Source organism: Colletes gigas, unplaced genomic scaffold, assembly GCF_013123115.1.
Source record: "Colletes gigas isolate AHSC1104 unplaced genomic scaffold, ASM1312311v1 Colletes_gigas_Sc00005, whole genome shotgun sequence".
Classification (NCBI taxonomy): domain Eukaryota; kingdom Metazoa; phylum Arthropoda; class Insecta; order Hymenoptera; family Colletidae; genus Colletes; species Colletes gigas.
In genome coordinates this window covers 1,951,206-1,967,252 of record NW_025106634.1, presented here as the reverse complement: position 1 = coordinate 1,967,252, position 16,047 = coordinate 1,951,206, and the positions used below count along the sequence as shown (strand labels likewise).

The 16,047-nt window shown below is 41.4% G+C and overlaps 1 protein-coding gene across 4 annotated transcripts in view; it reads right to left on the bottom strand.

The window, feature by feature from the left end:
• Nucleotides 1-16,047, bottom strand: part of LOC122395420 (WD repeat-containing protein 47) — a 99,721-nt gene that overhangs the window by 33,657 nt on the left and 50,017 nt on the right. The window contains exon 1 of one of the 4 annotated variants that reach the window (XM_043392980.1): nt 12,997-14,659. The exons of 2 other annotated variants lie outside the window; for them this stretch is intronic. In XM_043392980.1, coding sequence (XP_043248915.1) covers nt 12,997-13,935 — 939 coding nt within the window. In that variant the 5' untranslated portion in view covers nt 13,936-14,659. Of the gene's footprint in view, nt 1-9,640; nt 9,969-12,996; nt 14,660-16,047 lie in introns of those variants that run through there. One more of the 4 variants, XM_043392983.1, reaches the window with a different exon arrangement.

The window sequence follows — 16,047 nt, the reverse complement described above, 5'->3', positions numbered from 1 at the left end:
TGGTAAGATTATAGTATCCGTTAAAACGAAATTAAAAAAGTTTCAAACAAATAGAAAAGGTGTTCTCGGCGATTCTGACGATATTTATCAGTCGATCGAAACGCAGACCGTTTTATATCTTGAAAGAGAAATTAATGGGCCCACGGCCACTTTCGTAACGAACGATTCGGATGTTCCTATTATTTACGTTTACGATTCGTAAGAAATCGAGTAACTTTCTCGTTTAGCTATCCCGATATTTTCTGCTCTGTCGCGTAATCGATCGATTGTCGCGACGAGGGGGAATCCGATCGATCGGTCGGAACATCGAGTAAAAGTGATCCGATCGAACGAGACGGACGGCGTCGGTGAAAAGACGATCTACGACGATTTTCTCCGGTAATTCGACGCGTCGTTGGTCAAAATCGTCAGAAAATGGGTCGTGGAGCGTATAATTGAGAGACTCCGTGGACGACGCCGTATTGGTATCGGACGTGCGCGTTTAGAGAAAGTCCCGAGCGATACGAAAACTAAATTGCCGTGATCCGGCGATGGTTTGCATTTACGACGATTATCTGATCGGCGTCGAGCTATGAACGACAATATTTTTGCCCCTTGTGTTACCCGGCTCGTTATTCATTCCTTTTGTCAGAAAGCAACTTTCGATAAACGTGTTTCGGTCGTAGCGTCCCAAGTTGCGTTCACTTTTAGCGTGGGCCACATGACGGTGGTGTTCGGTCGTTTCGAATCGATTTAGATACAAAATGAAACAAAGAAAGTTGGGAGTAATTTTTAGGAATGGCCAACTTGTTTTGGACGGTGGACTTTCATTCTGTTTCGACAAATTACTATTAGTCACGCGTTGGTTCTTAATATCTTTATATTCAAACATACTAAACAGTAAACACTTGAAAAGTTACCAGCAATTAAATTGCACGCCAAGGGGCAAAAGCTATTTGTCATTTTATTATAAACTATTAATTTTCTAGTTGTATCATGCACGTTTAAATAGATAGTTATTCCAGCTCGTCGATGCAAATATATTCGTTAATTATCGTAATATACTCGCCATGAAATTGAACAGAGTGAGAATGGATTATGTGCAATGTATACGAATATTACGGGGTTGTCGCTAATACTGTTACGAGGTTTCTATAATCGGGCTCGACGACTGTACTTTTCTTTCGTCGGCGCGCTATTACTCGAACAGCGTGAACATTACCGTGAACGGTACTTTAAATGCGCTCGTTTCTCGCGGAGTTTGCTTTGTAACGTATTAAAGTACGATTTACTTGTAGAAATGGTAATTTACATTCGATATATACAAAGTCTGTCGAATAACTGGACCGACGAAGTCAATTTTTCTTTCTTTATTCTTCGAAACATATGTCGAGCAACGAGTGCTCTTTGAAAAGGATCACGGTTGATCGTTACGTACGAGCCATTATCCAGCTACTCACTCAGGTTCACGCATTAGGGTGACTTTGTCTTTTCGTGGATTTGTTTGACAAGAAATAGAAAATCAGTAAATTAAATAGTAAACGTACAAAATATACTTGTAATTAAATTGTACTACAAAGGGTCAAAGGCTAATTTTTGAAACTATCTTCAAGCAAGAAGATGAATTTCCTGAATTTCTTGAGTTATTAACTAGGAATTTATAAAATACCCAAAGGCAAATTCTAGTGCATCGATTTTCCGCTACGAATGGCTAAAGAATTAATTATTATCCACAGAGTATCCACTCGAAGCGAGCAAACACTTGCCGCGGGCGTCGTATTTAGGTTGCGGAGAAATTCAAACAAGGATCTTATCTGATCGCAGCTATTACCTTCCGGAACAACCGAAGGTCGATCAAGGATCTACCGAATCTCGGTAACCGAGACTTTTCCATAATGGGCGCGCGTGTCCAGCGTCACGGGGCGATAGCGATCTTTTCGCTCCGAAAACCAACGACAAGTGACGGTTTCAATTAACCGGTCCGTTCGTCAGCTATCTGATTCGACATTAGTCTTACGCGCCGACCGATCGTGTCGCAATTTACCTGCCCGCGAGCTCGGACAACAAACTGACTCAGTTTACACGCCGCACATTTTTACCATACACATAGGTTCAACGCGTTGACCGTCGAACCAGAACCATGCAAGTTTTTACGAGACCAAAGCTTCGATTTCAGACAATCGTAAACTATGGACATTAAAATTTATTTCCTTTCACATCTCAACTTGAGAATTGTTTCAGTTCCACGGTGAAGAATTCTGTCACCCATATACAGGGTGCTCGACCCCTGGTAAAGATTTTAACGAGAGATTCTGGAGGCCAAAATAAGACGAAAATCAAGAATAGCTATTTGTTGATTGAGACTTCGATAAAGAGTTATTAACGTGACATATCGACAGCCTTACAGTTCTGTGAGTGAGAACCACTATCACGCTTTGAACGTTAATAACTTTTTAACGAAGTCTCGATCAACAAATTGGTATTCTTGATTTTTGTCTTATTTTGGTCTCTGGATTCTCCCATTAAAATTTCTCCCAGCGGTAAAAAAACTTTGTAAGATCGATAAAAAAATTTAGGCTAGGAGGGGCGAATCGTGTGATATTATGGAACGCCTTCTTCGAAACGTATCGTGCCAGTTTGATAACGCCATAAATTCACGCCGATCGTTTGGTACGTGCACCGAGTATATGATCGATATCAGTTAGGTGTGCAACCTGTTCGTCGGTTCGGGGCAAAGCGTACGCGATCGATTGCGCAACGATCACTGGCGAGCAACGTAGTTTCTTCCCTCCGATCTTTTCGCTCCCTTTCATCCGGCGCTTGGGAAAAATCCCTGCATCAGGTATTACCGGATCGCCGTTCGACGCATTAAAAATATTAATAACAAGCCGACCGTGCGCGTGCGTTCGCGATAAGCGACCAAACCATACGCGGACAACGTGTGGTTTGCTTTACGACTCCGTACGCGCTACTGTAATTACCTTTCGTCCGGTCGTGGTACGCGGACCATGACTTATCGCAGTACCGCCCGCCATCGCCCAAAAACTCACCTCGAAAGCGATGCTGAAACGAGCGTGTGGAAACCCGCCACAACGGACCTTCGCACGCTCCACGCGATTAAGAACAACTTCCACTTCGCACGTTACCAAAAAAACGTACACTCTTCTTTGTAATCTTCTCGAACTCTAGGCCCTACTTAACATAACGCTAGATTTATGGACATCGATTGCTTATACTTGGCAGCAGCCCCAATAATCCACTAAAGGGTTAAATATGAAATCTGATGTCTATAAATCTCTTAACTCGGATATCAGTTAAAATATCAATTTTTAAATCCTGAAAAATACAAATTTGAGAAAAATTTGTGTATCGCAATATTAGCCCTGTTGAGCCAAGCAAGATTGGTTTAATGCTCCTTTTGCAATCGTCGAGTGATTCATATGGCCTATATTAATCGTTCCACTTTGCATAGATCTTCCAATATCCCATCGAGCGAAAAATGTACTCGATTTCAATATCATTTGCAATCGTTTCGCCCGAGGCTCTTTGGCGTTCTATACCCTATTATCTCGTTTCGAAATTTTCAACGAAAGGCTGCTGCCACGAGCCAGTAAGATTGAATGAGTTTCGGTTTTACTGGCACTAAAGAATGCCCCCTGTCCGGGTCATTGTCAGTGAACTTGAATGCCTTCGGTTTCGTGCTTTCACTGTCATTGTTTTCGTATTCAAATTCTTTCTCGCGTTACGCGGCCGCGAATTGGTATTAATTGGAAGAAAGTACGCTCCCCGCTGCACTTGAAATTGTAGCTGGAAAAATGCATACGCGGCAGAATACTTTGTTTCATTTTCTGCATCGAATAGAAAGTCGATCGATCGAGATTCGTTTACTAAAGACGTAGGTTCTGGATCGTTTGGTTGTTTCGTCGAACAAAACACTGCGATATTATGTGTTCTATAGTGGTTAGAGTCGATTAACGTTATATAGGGTGGAATGCACGATATTTGGAACAACGTAATCCTGTTGTACGCGCGCACAGAATAGCAGCATGGATGCCCGGTGATCTGTAACATGTTTCCAACCTTAAGGCTGTTTAGATGTACGAGACGTTAGGATGATGATTGGGAGAAAACACCGAGCTTGTGAAAATCACAAAGAATTTACAAGAAAGTTGATGACCATTAGATCCGCCTGGTCGGACTTGTATCCCGACAGTTCGACGTTCGTGGCCTAGATTTCTTCGAGGATAAACGTTGGGAATAAAATTCTTGTTATTTCTGGTATATATTCGAGTGGTTACTTTCATTGTACGCGGCAGTAATAATCGGAATCGCGTCCGAGCAGAAGTAACACGCCTTCCACTTTATGCTGAAATCGAAAGTCGCGGTACCAATGCTCGGTTGCTAAAACAGAAACTCCTACGATGACTTTACTGGTAGTCGGTAAAGCAGTAATCTCGAAAGCAAGTCTAACTTCATAGTTTCCCTGGGTTTCGAAGAATAGGTTATAGAGAGGTTCCTTTAGAAAAGGATACAAATCAGGGACAAGTTTTAAGATAAACTGGACGTTCAATTGGAATTTTTTAATTTATGAATTAGAGCAGGGGAAGTCCCCCTTTACCATCTACGCGTCACACCCAACGTTATCGATTCACATTCGAATGATTGCAACGCTTTGAGCGGCAAGAATTCAAACAAACTTCTTCGTCACCCTTTCTTGTACAGATTAGTTTAATTGTTTATTATTTAATTTTTCTGTTAAGATAGTTTATATATGATACAATTCCCCTATTTCCTTCAGTTTCTCTGTCATAATTATTTCTTCCAAAATGTTCGTTCGTCAGTCGTCATAAACAAAGAGTAAAAATATTCTAAAATTAGTAAGACAGTGACAGTGTAAATATTGTTGTGTTACCGAGGTATTGTTATGTGTTTAGTGACAAAGACGTATTATTATAATAAGAATTTTGTCTATTTCTAGTCAGACGTCCCGAGTCAGACCCACGCTTGCGTGGCTCGTCTTGGAATGCGTGGAGAAATGGGAAACTCGTTTCACGGGCATCTTGCTCTTCAATCAGACTCACAAACAAGGAACCACATGACGCGTTACTTGCTTATTTCATCGAACTTCCTAAGCAGATAGAGAATCGAGAAATATTTATGCAATTTACCGAAATATTAAACAATTAAAATTGCACCTAAAATATTTCAAGTTTCCTTTGCTTTGACATTGCAGGAATCGTTTAACTCTCATCTAGTTTGATAGATATCTTTAAGAATGAATGGAGTTCACTGTATATTTTACAAAATATAACAATATACAACCACAATATTGACTGAAACGATAGATATCAGAATTGCAACAGCAAGGCCAATGACAAGACGTCCATTGTTGCGAGAACAAAAAATAAATGACTGGTCGAATTGTAGGTCGTATTAAGAAATTGAGGAGAATGGAAAATCAGTGAAAAAATCGATGGGTGTTGTCGACCACCTTGGTAAACATGTTATCGAGCGATGCCTACGCGAATTACTTTACATGGAAATCCAATGACCAGCGAGTTATAACAGGTGACGAAACAAAATGATTTTGCAAAGTAATCTCGGGCGACCGCGAACCGTAATTCTATCAAGAATTATTGTTAACCTTGTTCGCGATTATGCGTACTCTTGAAAACCGTGTGCTGCGACTGGTCTAAAAATTAAACATTTCTGCACCAGCGTCACGACGCCATTACCAGGTCAAAGTTTACAGTATCACACGTCTTGTAAACTGAGAATGTTTATCGCAATTATTGGTGCAAAAAGTTGCATTTATCTTTGTTAACACGCTTTTAGTTCTTCCGTCCAGCGAGCATCATTCTAATTGCTCATTTCATGCGTTTTAACGTGGCTAGAGGGCTTCGTTAAGTTAATTTTTATACTCGAGACAATTTAGAGAGTTATTAGCGCGTATCCTATGAACGCATCCTTGTTCGGTACTTCGACTCGTTAATGCAGTACTAAAATTATATTTGCAATTAAAATGAGATTTTCCTGCGTCGTCGATTTAGCAGGTGAATAATACTCGAAAAATTATACCTGAGACCACTTAATCCGTGTATATTTATCAAATGTTAAATATACATTTTATAAATCGTCGAAGAATACATTCGATTTCACGCATATTGGATGTTACCTTTACTTGATTCATCAAAATCCAATCAATCACGAGATATAGCTATGTTTCAGTATATTTACACTCGACGTATCGCTTTAAAAGCGTGTTTAACACGTAAACGACACCGTTTTTTGCACGATGTTTCTTAACGTCGCTAGATCCAGTACCGCTTATCAAACAACCAAGTATATATTCTGTAAGTCTTAATCGTCTGGCAGACTCAATTGGCACGTTGACGCTAAGACGAGAGAAGAATTCTTGGCAGAGAAATGTCAAGGTTCACTAGCCCTGGTTTGTACATTTACCGCATGAATCACCGATTTCTTCGCGCGATACAGCTCTGAACTTGACCCTATTCCGTGTGCTTACGCCCCGTGCATTCTAATTGCATTTGTCACGGCAAATCTCTGCGATCTGTTATCGCATGCTTAACGCAAAAGTTTCACAAACTCGATCAAACTTTCAAACAAACTTTCCTATTCTTTTCAAATCGATTTAAAAGCTAACAATTTCCCAGGGAAACGAGGAAACGTCGATGAATACTGGGCCTCTGTTTACCGTCGATTCGAAATTTTCAATAAAAATTCAACCACTCGAGTTTATGAGACACAATTTTAATGGAATTTCTTTCAACAACTTCACCCATCAAACGAGAATAGGTTCAACGAATAAGACTATTTTACGATCCAAATAAACAGTCGATCGAATATTCTGTGATCGAGATTTTTATTTTCGTTCATCAGAATTGTGTTATCAGTCGAATTTAACAAAGTACCTACTGCCGTACACTTCCGTTTTAGGTGCTCGCGCGTACCCATCCTCGCATTCGCTACGAACTCTCGAACAACGGGACAACTTTCCATTTCTTGGGTCTCTCGCGGTCGCCGTGTGTTAGAACTCCCGAAGCTCCGGTTACACTGCTGCATCAAATGTGCATTGCGCGCATGAAGGAGATTCGGAGCCCGCTATGCTGCAACACGCTACGCGGAAGACATTCGAAGCACTTACGAGCACTTTGTTTGCATGGAGAGCAGGCACGCTCGCAGCCATATGCACGCGATATTTTACCCGCGGAAAACACGTGGAACTAAACGTGGGCGATCCTAGATTCTTGAAACACAAAACCCAATGACCCTGGCCCCCGTAAACCCAGATACACGAACAAGACCATAGCACGCGTCCACGATTACTCTACGAGTACTGTAGATTACAATTCTGTAAGTTTCATTCGATATCGTTTCTGGATCGAAGATACAGTTCGGAAGAATTCTGTTTCCATGCAGTTACGTTTTATGGAAGTCTTGAAACTTTCATTCTGGGGACTCGAAGAACCTCAAGTACACAATTGGCGTCACCAGAACTCCAGAATGCAATGGAGGATAAGTTCTCTTTAGACATTACCAATTTCAACAAATAGTTGCCAAGATTTAAATATTGCCTTGTTATTTAAACTAATTGACAGACTCTGTTCAAATGGATCGAGAAGAGTACTGGACGAATACGATTTAATCTAGTGACAGGCACAGTTCGATCGAGCCTTTGTCTCCAACAGCAATAATTAAAATAGAAATCAGAGTACGAACGTCATTCGTTCGAAATGAAATTCTACAGAAAAGAGAGTAACAATAAAAAATGTACGACGAAAATTTCATTTCCAATTAAATTGTCTCTCATTCCTCCCGAATCTTTAGAGACGAAACATGGATATTGGATCGTACCGTACAGAATATAGTAAATAAATGATTTTAGTATTGGGAAAAAACTAGTTTTTCGAGTTGAACGTATTTGTTCAACGTCCCTGGATCTTCGGAGGTCGTCGTTGACATAACGACGAGTTCCTCACGAGGGCAAGTCGCCGGGACGTGCAGGCAACCGGCCACTCGCGTGTTTATATGTCAATACGCGTCAATTTTTGCTAACGGTACCAGGCCTCGATCGGTCAATCATCTCGGATGTCGTACCGTGAGATAAAACCGTTTCGTGCAGCGCGACACGAACGAAATCGGTGCTCGAGAACGCGACGCGTGCAGTTGGAGGCGTATCGCGGCCGATGCACGTGCAACGTTCCGAAGAAGTAAGCCGCCAAACAACGTCACGTGCCGTTTTCGACTGAAATTGTCGCGTGGAAAATCAAATCTCTGGCGACCAATTTCCCTAACAGCATTTTAATAGAATTCGTTCCTTAAAACTTGCAAATTCCGAAAGGAGCACGATCTCAGAATCGAAACGTGGAACTTGAATTTTTGCTCCGATTTCATTTGACATAATTTTGTTATAATAAACATATATGGAATATCGAATCTCTACTTGCTAACTTGTCCATACCATTTTAATAAAATTCTTCCTTAAAATTTGGAAATTTCGAAAGGAGCTTGATCTTAGAATCGAAACGTAGAATTAGTGCCTTTGCTCCGATTTCATTTGGCATGATTTTTTTTTTTTTAGTGTCGTAAAGTTGGATGCACCCGTGGATTGCATAATCCGTTTCCTAGTCGCGGTTCGATGGCGTTTTTAATTGGACGCGGACAACCGAATTTGACGATAATCAAAGTCGAGTCTATCTTTGATCGTTTGACGTTTCCGTAACATAATTGCCGGTATCTGCTCGTTGTCTGCGGATTAGCCTTTCATTTTGTTTCGATGCACGGCAGTGTTCGTTACGTAAAGAAAAAAAAAAAAAAAAACTTTCCCGCGACTTACGTAAAACGAGGCAAACTTCGATTTCGAGGAAGCTCGTTCTCGTCGATTTTTCGCGCGAACAAATTCGTACGTTTATGGCGGTTGTTTCTGGACGTCGATGCAGATTACGCTTATACGTTCCCCGACACCTGGATGCAAATTAGCGTTTGCTCGCGAAACAAGCTACTGCGTCAAACAATTCACCGTTTCTCGTTCAACGAGCCGCAAAGCGATTGTTCCGCGATACGCGTTTATCCGTTTAGCGAGCTAGTTCTCGACGATCGGCCAGCTCTAACTTATAAACGATGCTACGCAGAACTCCCCGGACGCCCAGAACTTTCGTAACAATTTCGCATAATAGTCCAACAACCGGTGCAAAACATACAATTTGCACTCGTTTTAACTCGCTGAAACGGGAGGGCGAATTATATTCGCCGTCGAGACACTGTTTCGAGTTTTGTTAAACCTCTTAATAGCCCAAATTATATTCAACGAGATTGAAATATTCAACTAGACTTACTCTAGCACGAGACATTATAAAGTAGCTGTTTCATACCGATTCGATGGTTTAATCGATACATATTGACAATAGAGTTACAGAAGGTTGACAAATATTACATGCAATTTAAAACAAAATCCCGAAATGACTCTATTGTAAACGAATTTCCATTTCATCGGAAAAAACTCACGTTCCAAATCGAGGTTTCACTGATTAGAATTATGAAACGCATCTACCTATAGTTGAAACGATAGTTGAACATTAAAAGCGTGGAGTTAGTAGTTACAAGTCCGGAGAAAAAAGGAAATATTAAAATTCATACGCACTTGGCATCGTGAATAATTCGACATCGTGGAATTCGAATCGACGACGAACCAAATAAGACGAAAGATGGCGATCGCGATGTAATAATCCGTGTGATACGTCCAGGACGACGCGGTCGCGCCCGTCGAATCGCGTCAACGTAATGACACAGACGCTACTTTTAAATCGACGTCGTTCGGAAGTGGCCATATCGAGGTCCCCGGGCGTGGGTCGTCGCCGATCGTCGATCGTTGCGCGCGATCGCCGTTTATAAGGGATCGTTTGTAAGCGATCGAAGACGAGGAGGAAACGGGACACACGGCGGGAATGTAAAAAATGTGAGTTACAAGCGCCGCGCAGGTGAGTGTGGGTCGCTCATGGCCAAACGACGCGTAGGCCTCACCTGCGGCAATCTGGTTTCAGGAAATGCGCGCTACCGTTGCGCTCGCGTCGCGAATTACTATCGAGCTGCGCCTCCGAGTGCTATGCCCACCGATAGCAACAACACCGTCTCGAATCGCCTACAATCCAACTCGAAAAGTTCTCAAAACGACTGATTTTTCGAGCTCGTGTAACAATTTTCAGTATGCGTCGATTGTCTGACGAAACTTTGGTCCTAACGTTGCACAACACGCTGCATAATTTAGGGAACGAAATAAAATAACAGAGATCGACGTTAGGTAATTTTCTGTGAGACAGAATTTCAAATATTCTACTTTACGATTTAATTCTAGCTCCTTTTGGAACAGAGATCGGTTACTAAAATTATCCTATAAACAGTATTATATAATGCACGTGGGATTCATAAAAAATTTCTTGAAAAGATTTGTTAAGGTTATGTGGCTTCCTGTACTCGCCAGTAGAGGGCTACGGTCAATCTGTACCTCTCTCGCAAGTGCTCGACCTATTCCTATATAACAAGGCTGTGGGAAGAAGCAACGTGCAATGTAAAATAGAGTGAAAAAGAAATTACTAAACCGGATACATAGTGTAAAAGATCTGTATATAAGAATCTAAGCACCTGATAAAGCAATACTAAAACGAAAACTATTCCTATATGTATTTCAACTTCTTCCTACAACAGCAAGCCACCACGGTTTAAAATCTGATTGCACGAGAGTTTTATAACTTGTTATTGGCCGGAACGATAACATCTTTTATCCTCCGAGTGTCGAGAGATTGCAATCTTAGAAAGCACTCGTGGATAGAGGTGTAATCTGTAACGAACAAATCGATTGATATGGCTTTGAGTGTACGGCGGTGAACTATCAATGATTCGACGATACGAGCATCGAACGAAATAACTTTCTTTCTAGTCCGCTTTCGGATTCTAAAAATTAGGAGAGCCACGATTTTCGACTCGTCGCCTGGAATAAATTTAGGCGATGAGTCGTGTTCGCGTCCGAGCGAAACGCATCGAGAGGCCTACGAAATAGGAATACAAACATTTACTAATCGACGACGTGAATGATGTCGTAAATAGCTGTGACGACTTTTCCTAGAAACGCCACTGGCGAAATTTATTGCGTGCAAAATGGCAACGAACGACTAGAATAATGATGACAGTGGAGTACCTAGGGAGAAGCAAAAGAGCAATTGCATCTCTGGAACGAATATCCAATCTTTTATATGCAAGATGGCACGTCCTTTGTAAATCTTCGTAACATTTTTAACGAAAATATATCGTCATAATATACAGAATAATACCGAGAAGGGGGATGATCAAGAATAAATTGAATTTGAAAATTTAATACGCGTTGCTCCAGTGTCTTCAAAGTGGATTCTTTGGGGAGCGATAAATCGTTCGAAGGAAGGTATACTGACGATTTCTACTAATTTCATTCTCCCATGAACGAGTACAGAACGTTTAGGTTTTTACGTGTTCTTAATGATCAACGTGCGGGGATTAACGAGATCGAAAGCGCGTATCCACAGCGGCGGTTGATGCTTTCATAATCAGTCGATGACTAACGGCGTACAGCATATTCCATACCGTGCAAGGCACGTCGATGACGTAAGTACGCTAACACTTTGCATGTACCCGGCGCCACGTGCAAAGCACCTCGAATGCTTTCGACCATCGTCGTAAATCGACGCTTCCGTGAAATTCAGCCGACATAACCGACGGGAAAAGAAAGTATCGCGATCGTTCCTAACTCTCGCCAATTGCATCGACCGATTCGTTTGGAAATTTTTCGAAAACACGTCCCCGAGGATCGAACATGAAATTCCGTCGCCGATAAATTTAAGCCGGCGATCGGTGACACTTTGTGGACTGTTCAATACGTTCCCACGGTTGGCTGAACGCACCTTTACGGAAGGAACTGTAAATTCTGTGCAGACCCTAGATGGTGTCTAAAGTCTGCTAGTATTTCCGACAGACGGATTTAACGTCGCCGTCGATTCTCGTTTAAAATAAATTCGAAACGTGGATGTTATTAATCCAGTGGTTAACGTCCTCTCGAGCGTTTTGTTTACTTGCATATTTGTGCTCGAAACTAACGCGTTTTTAATTACGGTTTGAGTAACACAGTGTGAAACAATCGCTGCTTCTAAAATTGCTTCAACAATGGAATAATAAAATCTGCAACTCTGCAACGAGAGATTGTTCAATATAAGAATGAAATGCAATAAACGAGGAAGCAAGGAATAGACACAGTTCTCTCGCTGATGTTTGCCAAGAGCATCTCAAAAATTATTTATTACCGTTCATTAATTTTACGGTAGAAAACTCAAAAGACCTGTGTTCATTATCCGGCACGGAAGATCTTACTGATAAATCTATCATAAATATAAATTCTAACTACATTTATGTACATAATTCCCTTCTGTAGCAGTTTTCGTATTAATGCAGTATGGTTTAATATTAACGGATCATCATTTTTAAGCATCTGACGTCTACCGATTGGAGAATTATACACTGTACACAACTATATTGCATCATAATGACAACATAGTATTTATAAAGCAAATGTAACATTAGCATTTCCAGGCATCTCCAATTTTTAATAATTAAATCTGCCCGCGCCTGGTCGATAAACAAAACGAATGATCCTGAAGATGACTCACTCCGGTGCTAGTAAAGGACAAGTTTTTTACGTTTGGCACAGGTAGCTACTAATATCCATGTTATTTTTGATATACCTGATTACAGAAATCCTCAAACGGAAATTATGATTGTGTATACATTTGTGTATACAGTTCTACATTTATCGTACACGCAAATGTAGTCATAAATAGTAATGGAACGTTGCACGAAGTGTTTTTCTATGTCCTGACGTACGAATAAAAATAAGATAAAAACTCGTAATTGAATTTGAAAAGTATCTTCGGAATGAAAGTTGGCGCAAACTCCAGGCGATCTAAATAATATTTTTACCTGATCGACGCCCGCGTCGAACGTTCCCTCCTCCCAAATAGGATCGTCCCATCCTCCCGATGATCCGGAGGAGCCTCTGCGACCTGGATCCCACGAGTTTCTCTTCGTATTATCCAACGAGTCCGTGGAGAGTCTTCTTCTGTCGTAGGATCCTCTTCTGCCGGAAACAGGTATACCGAGCTTGTCTTTCCTGAGGTTCCCGTTCGAGCCCATCGAAAGGTCGGTGCTCAATGTCACGTTCAAGTTGCCTCTGAGATTGCCGCTGGACCCGGCCATGCAGCTCTTCAGGTTGGACGTGCTTTTCGCCTTCAGATCGCTGCTCGACGAGCACAGACCAGTCTTCAGCACCGCCTGGGAGGCTGGAGAGGTCGCAAAAAGGCTGGACAAATTGTTGGCTTCGCGTCGCGAGCTGGGTCTCTGAAGACTCGACATAGACTTCGCCACGTAGTCCCGTCTCAACGGTGAATTGTAATTCGAGACTATGTCCTTCTTCAAACAACCCATCGATCGACCTATGGGCTCCCTTTTCAGCGCCAAGTTACCCATGGTGTTCGAGTAAACGTCCCTTTTCGCGTGGTTTATGGCCCCCATCGACGCACCCAAAGGATTCTTCCTCAGAGTGTTTGGAAAGCTCGATGGGTGCAGCTCCTTCCTCGGCGGGGACATGGGCAGTCCAAGGGATCCTCGTCTGCTGGGCGATGTTCCCAAATGATTGTCTCGACGACTCAGGGAATCCCTCCTCGTCTGTTGCGCGTTCCCCACGGATCCCCTGCGATTCCAGCAATTTTCCTTCGCGTGCCTACCGTGAATATCGCAACAGCTCGAGTCTATCTCCACTTTGACTATCTCAGAGTTGTTCTGTTGATGATCCAGCTTCACGTCCCTGAAGAGGGCCTCCAGTCGACGTATAGCTGCTTGCTGATGCGTGGACGTCGACATGTTTACTTCTTTGTTAGGTTATTTCACACTTGGATTCAACGACGCACTATCATCGAATTTCTAGCTATTCCTAGCTATTTTTCAGGAGCAACTACAGAGTTGTACGAGATTCGAGGCGAGACGTTACACTGTAGAAATCGTCGAGAGACGCGAGCCAAGGTGCTCGGCTCGACGATCGCGAACGTCGATAGAGTTCTTATCTGTTGTTTACGATAACGTCGCGTCTACGGACGTTTCAGCGAACGAAAACAAAATAGAAACGTATCCAACAGGTATCGTCACTGACAGATGGCACAGAGGAATTCACTAACCACCCTATACGAAGGCTGGTAGAGACGTGTCCCGTTAAAATCACGGACGGTTCACGGAACGGAAACGTAATCGTGGTTACATGGAAACGCGTGTGCGGCGTAACACACGTCCGGTGAGGTACTGGGGGACTCCGTGAGGAGAGAGACCCGAAGGCCTCAAAGGAGCTCTCCATACGGATCCCCACCAGAGCAGTGGCATTCGCAAAGTCCAAGTCTCCATATTAGGTCAAACCTTATGGGTTTGTCGCGCAAAACTGCGGGTGAACATCGACACGACCCTGACGTCCGGCGTAATCGGGTCGAGTGCCAACTTACTTTGCCATTGTGAGCTACACTTTTCTCTGTTTATGGCCTATCTCCCGCGCACGACGCGTTCCCACTATCGTCGACATCGATTTCCACGTTTCGATACCTCGAATACCACTTTCAAACATTTTGCACTTCGTGTTCCCTTTGAGACAGAGATGCAAATATGTGAATTTTTGAGACATCAAAAATAAACAAAATTGGAGCTTCGTATTTCAGACTAATTAGATTCTAAAGGCAGTTGTTATTATTGGCTATTATATGAATTGTCTTCTGGAGCTTCAAGTGAAAATTTAATATCCATCGGATAGGATTTAATTTCAAATATCGAATTGTTTTTCAAAATTCGATATTGTATCGTTCTGTCTTTTCTTTTACGAAATAGAATTTTGTCGGAAATTTTATATTTCACTCGTAGAGATCGCAGTTGTTGGTGGATAGAATTTTGAACGAAACATCATTCACTCTTTAAACTAGAAATGCCATAGGACCGAGGGTTTTTAAAATTCAATATGCGTCGTTCCGTGTTTCCTTTGAAGGGACAGAATGTTATCGATGTTTTATATTTCAGGGACCTACACGACCGTGACTCGTGACACGAATTTTCTATGAAATATCGTTTCATGCTTGAATTTAGTGTCCGAAGAAGACAAGATTATTGATTATTCTTTCGTGCGAGCAAGATGGATCACAGACTCCTTTTCCAATTGTCGAAACGCATCGAAAGTAGTATTTATCTGGGTTTCTTTGTTAACGGTTACAAATTTATGTTTACTTTTTTTATATTCTGGTATATCCTTGCACACCTGTGTAAATAAAATTCCTTGAGAAGACTCTGGTCGCGAGTGAAAACGTCGAACGATGAAGTTTGTCGAGTCTTCTCAACCAACCAGTAAGATTTATCAGATTTTGATAAAATGATTTTATTATTTTTAGTTCAATGAATTGCAAAAATAACCGTGTACTTTGCTCTGTATAGATTTACGATATACACGTAACAAAGAATGAAACATTGACCGGCTATTAAACGATAATGATTTTATTATTTTTCGTAACGTAATTGCAATCTAAATTGTTGATTAGTCGATTACCAGCAATGATATCTACGACTATCAGTGACGAAGCGGATGATTAATCATGTTGACAGTATCATTGTCCAATAATTACTTGAACATACTCCGTTACAGAGTGGATTACGTATTGTTGATTATTATAACATTTATGTGATGGACAGAATTGTATTGGATAAAATATTTAATCTCATAATTCAAATTCCAATTTTTGGTCTAAAAGTGACGATTAAAATCTTGTATACTTCTTTATTATACAAAATTCTTTACCTAAATAAGAGCTTTGCTTCTCTGAGTTGTGGCATAGTATTAAATACTGAAAGTGTCGAATTTGTGGCTTCATTCTATATTTAACTTTTCAACCTTTACAAACAAACCCGTATTCTCAGTACTACGATGAAATCATTGGTATATTTTTTGTGGTT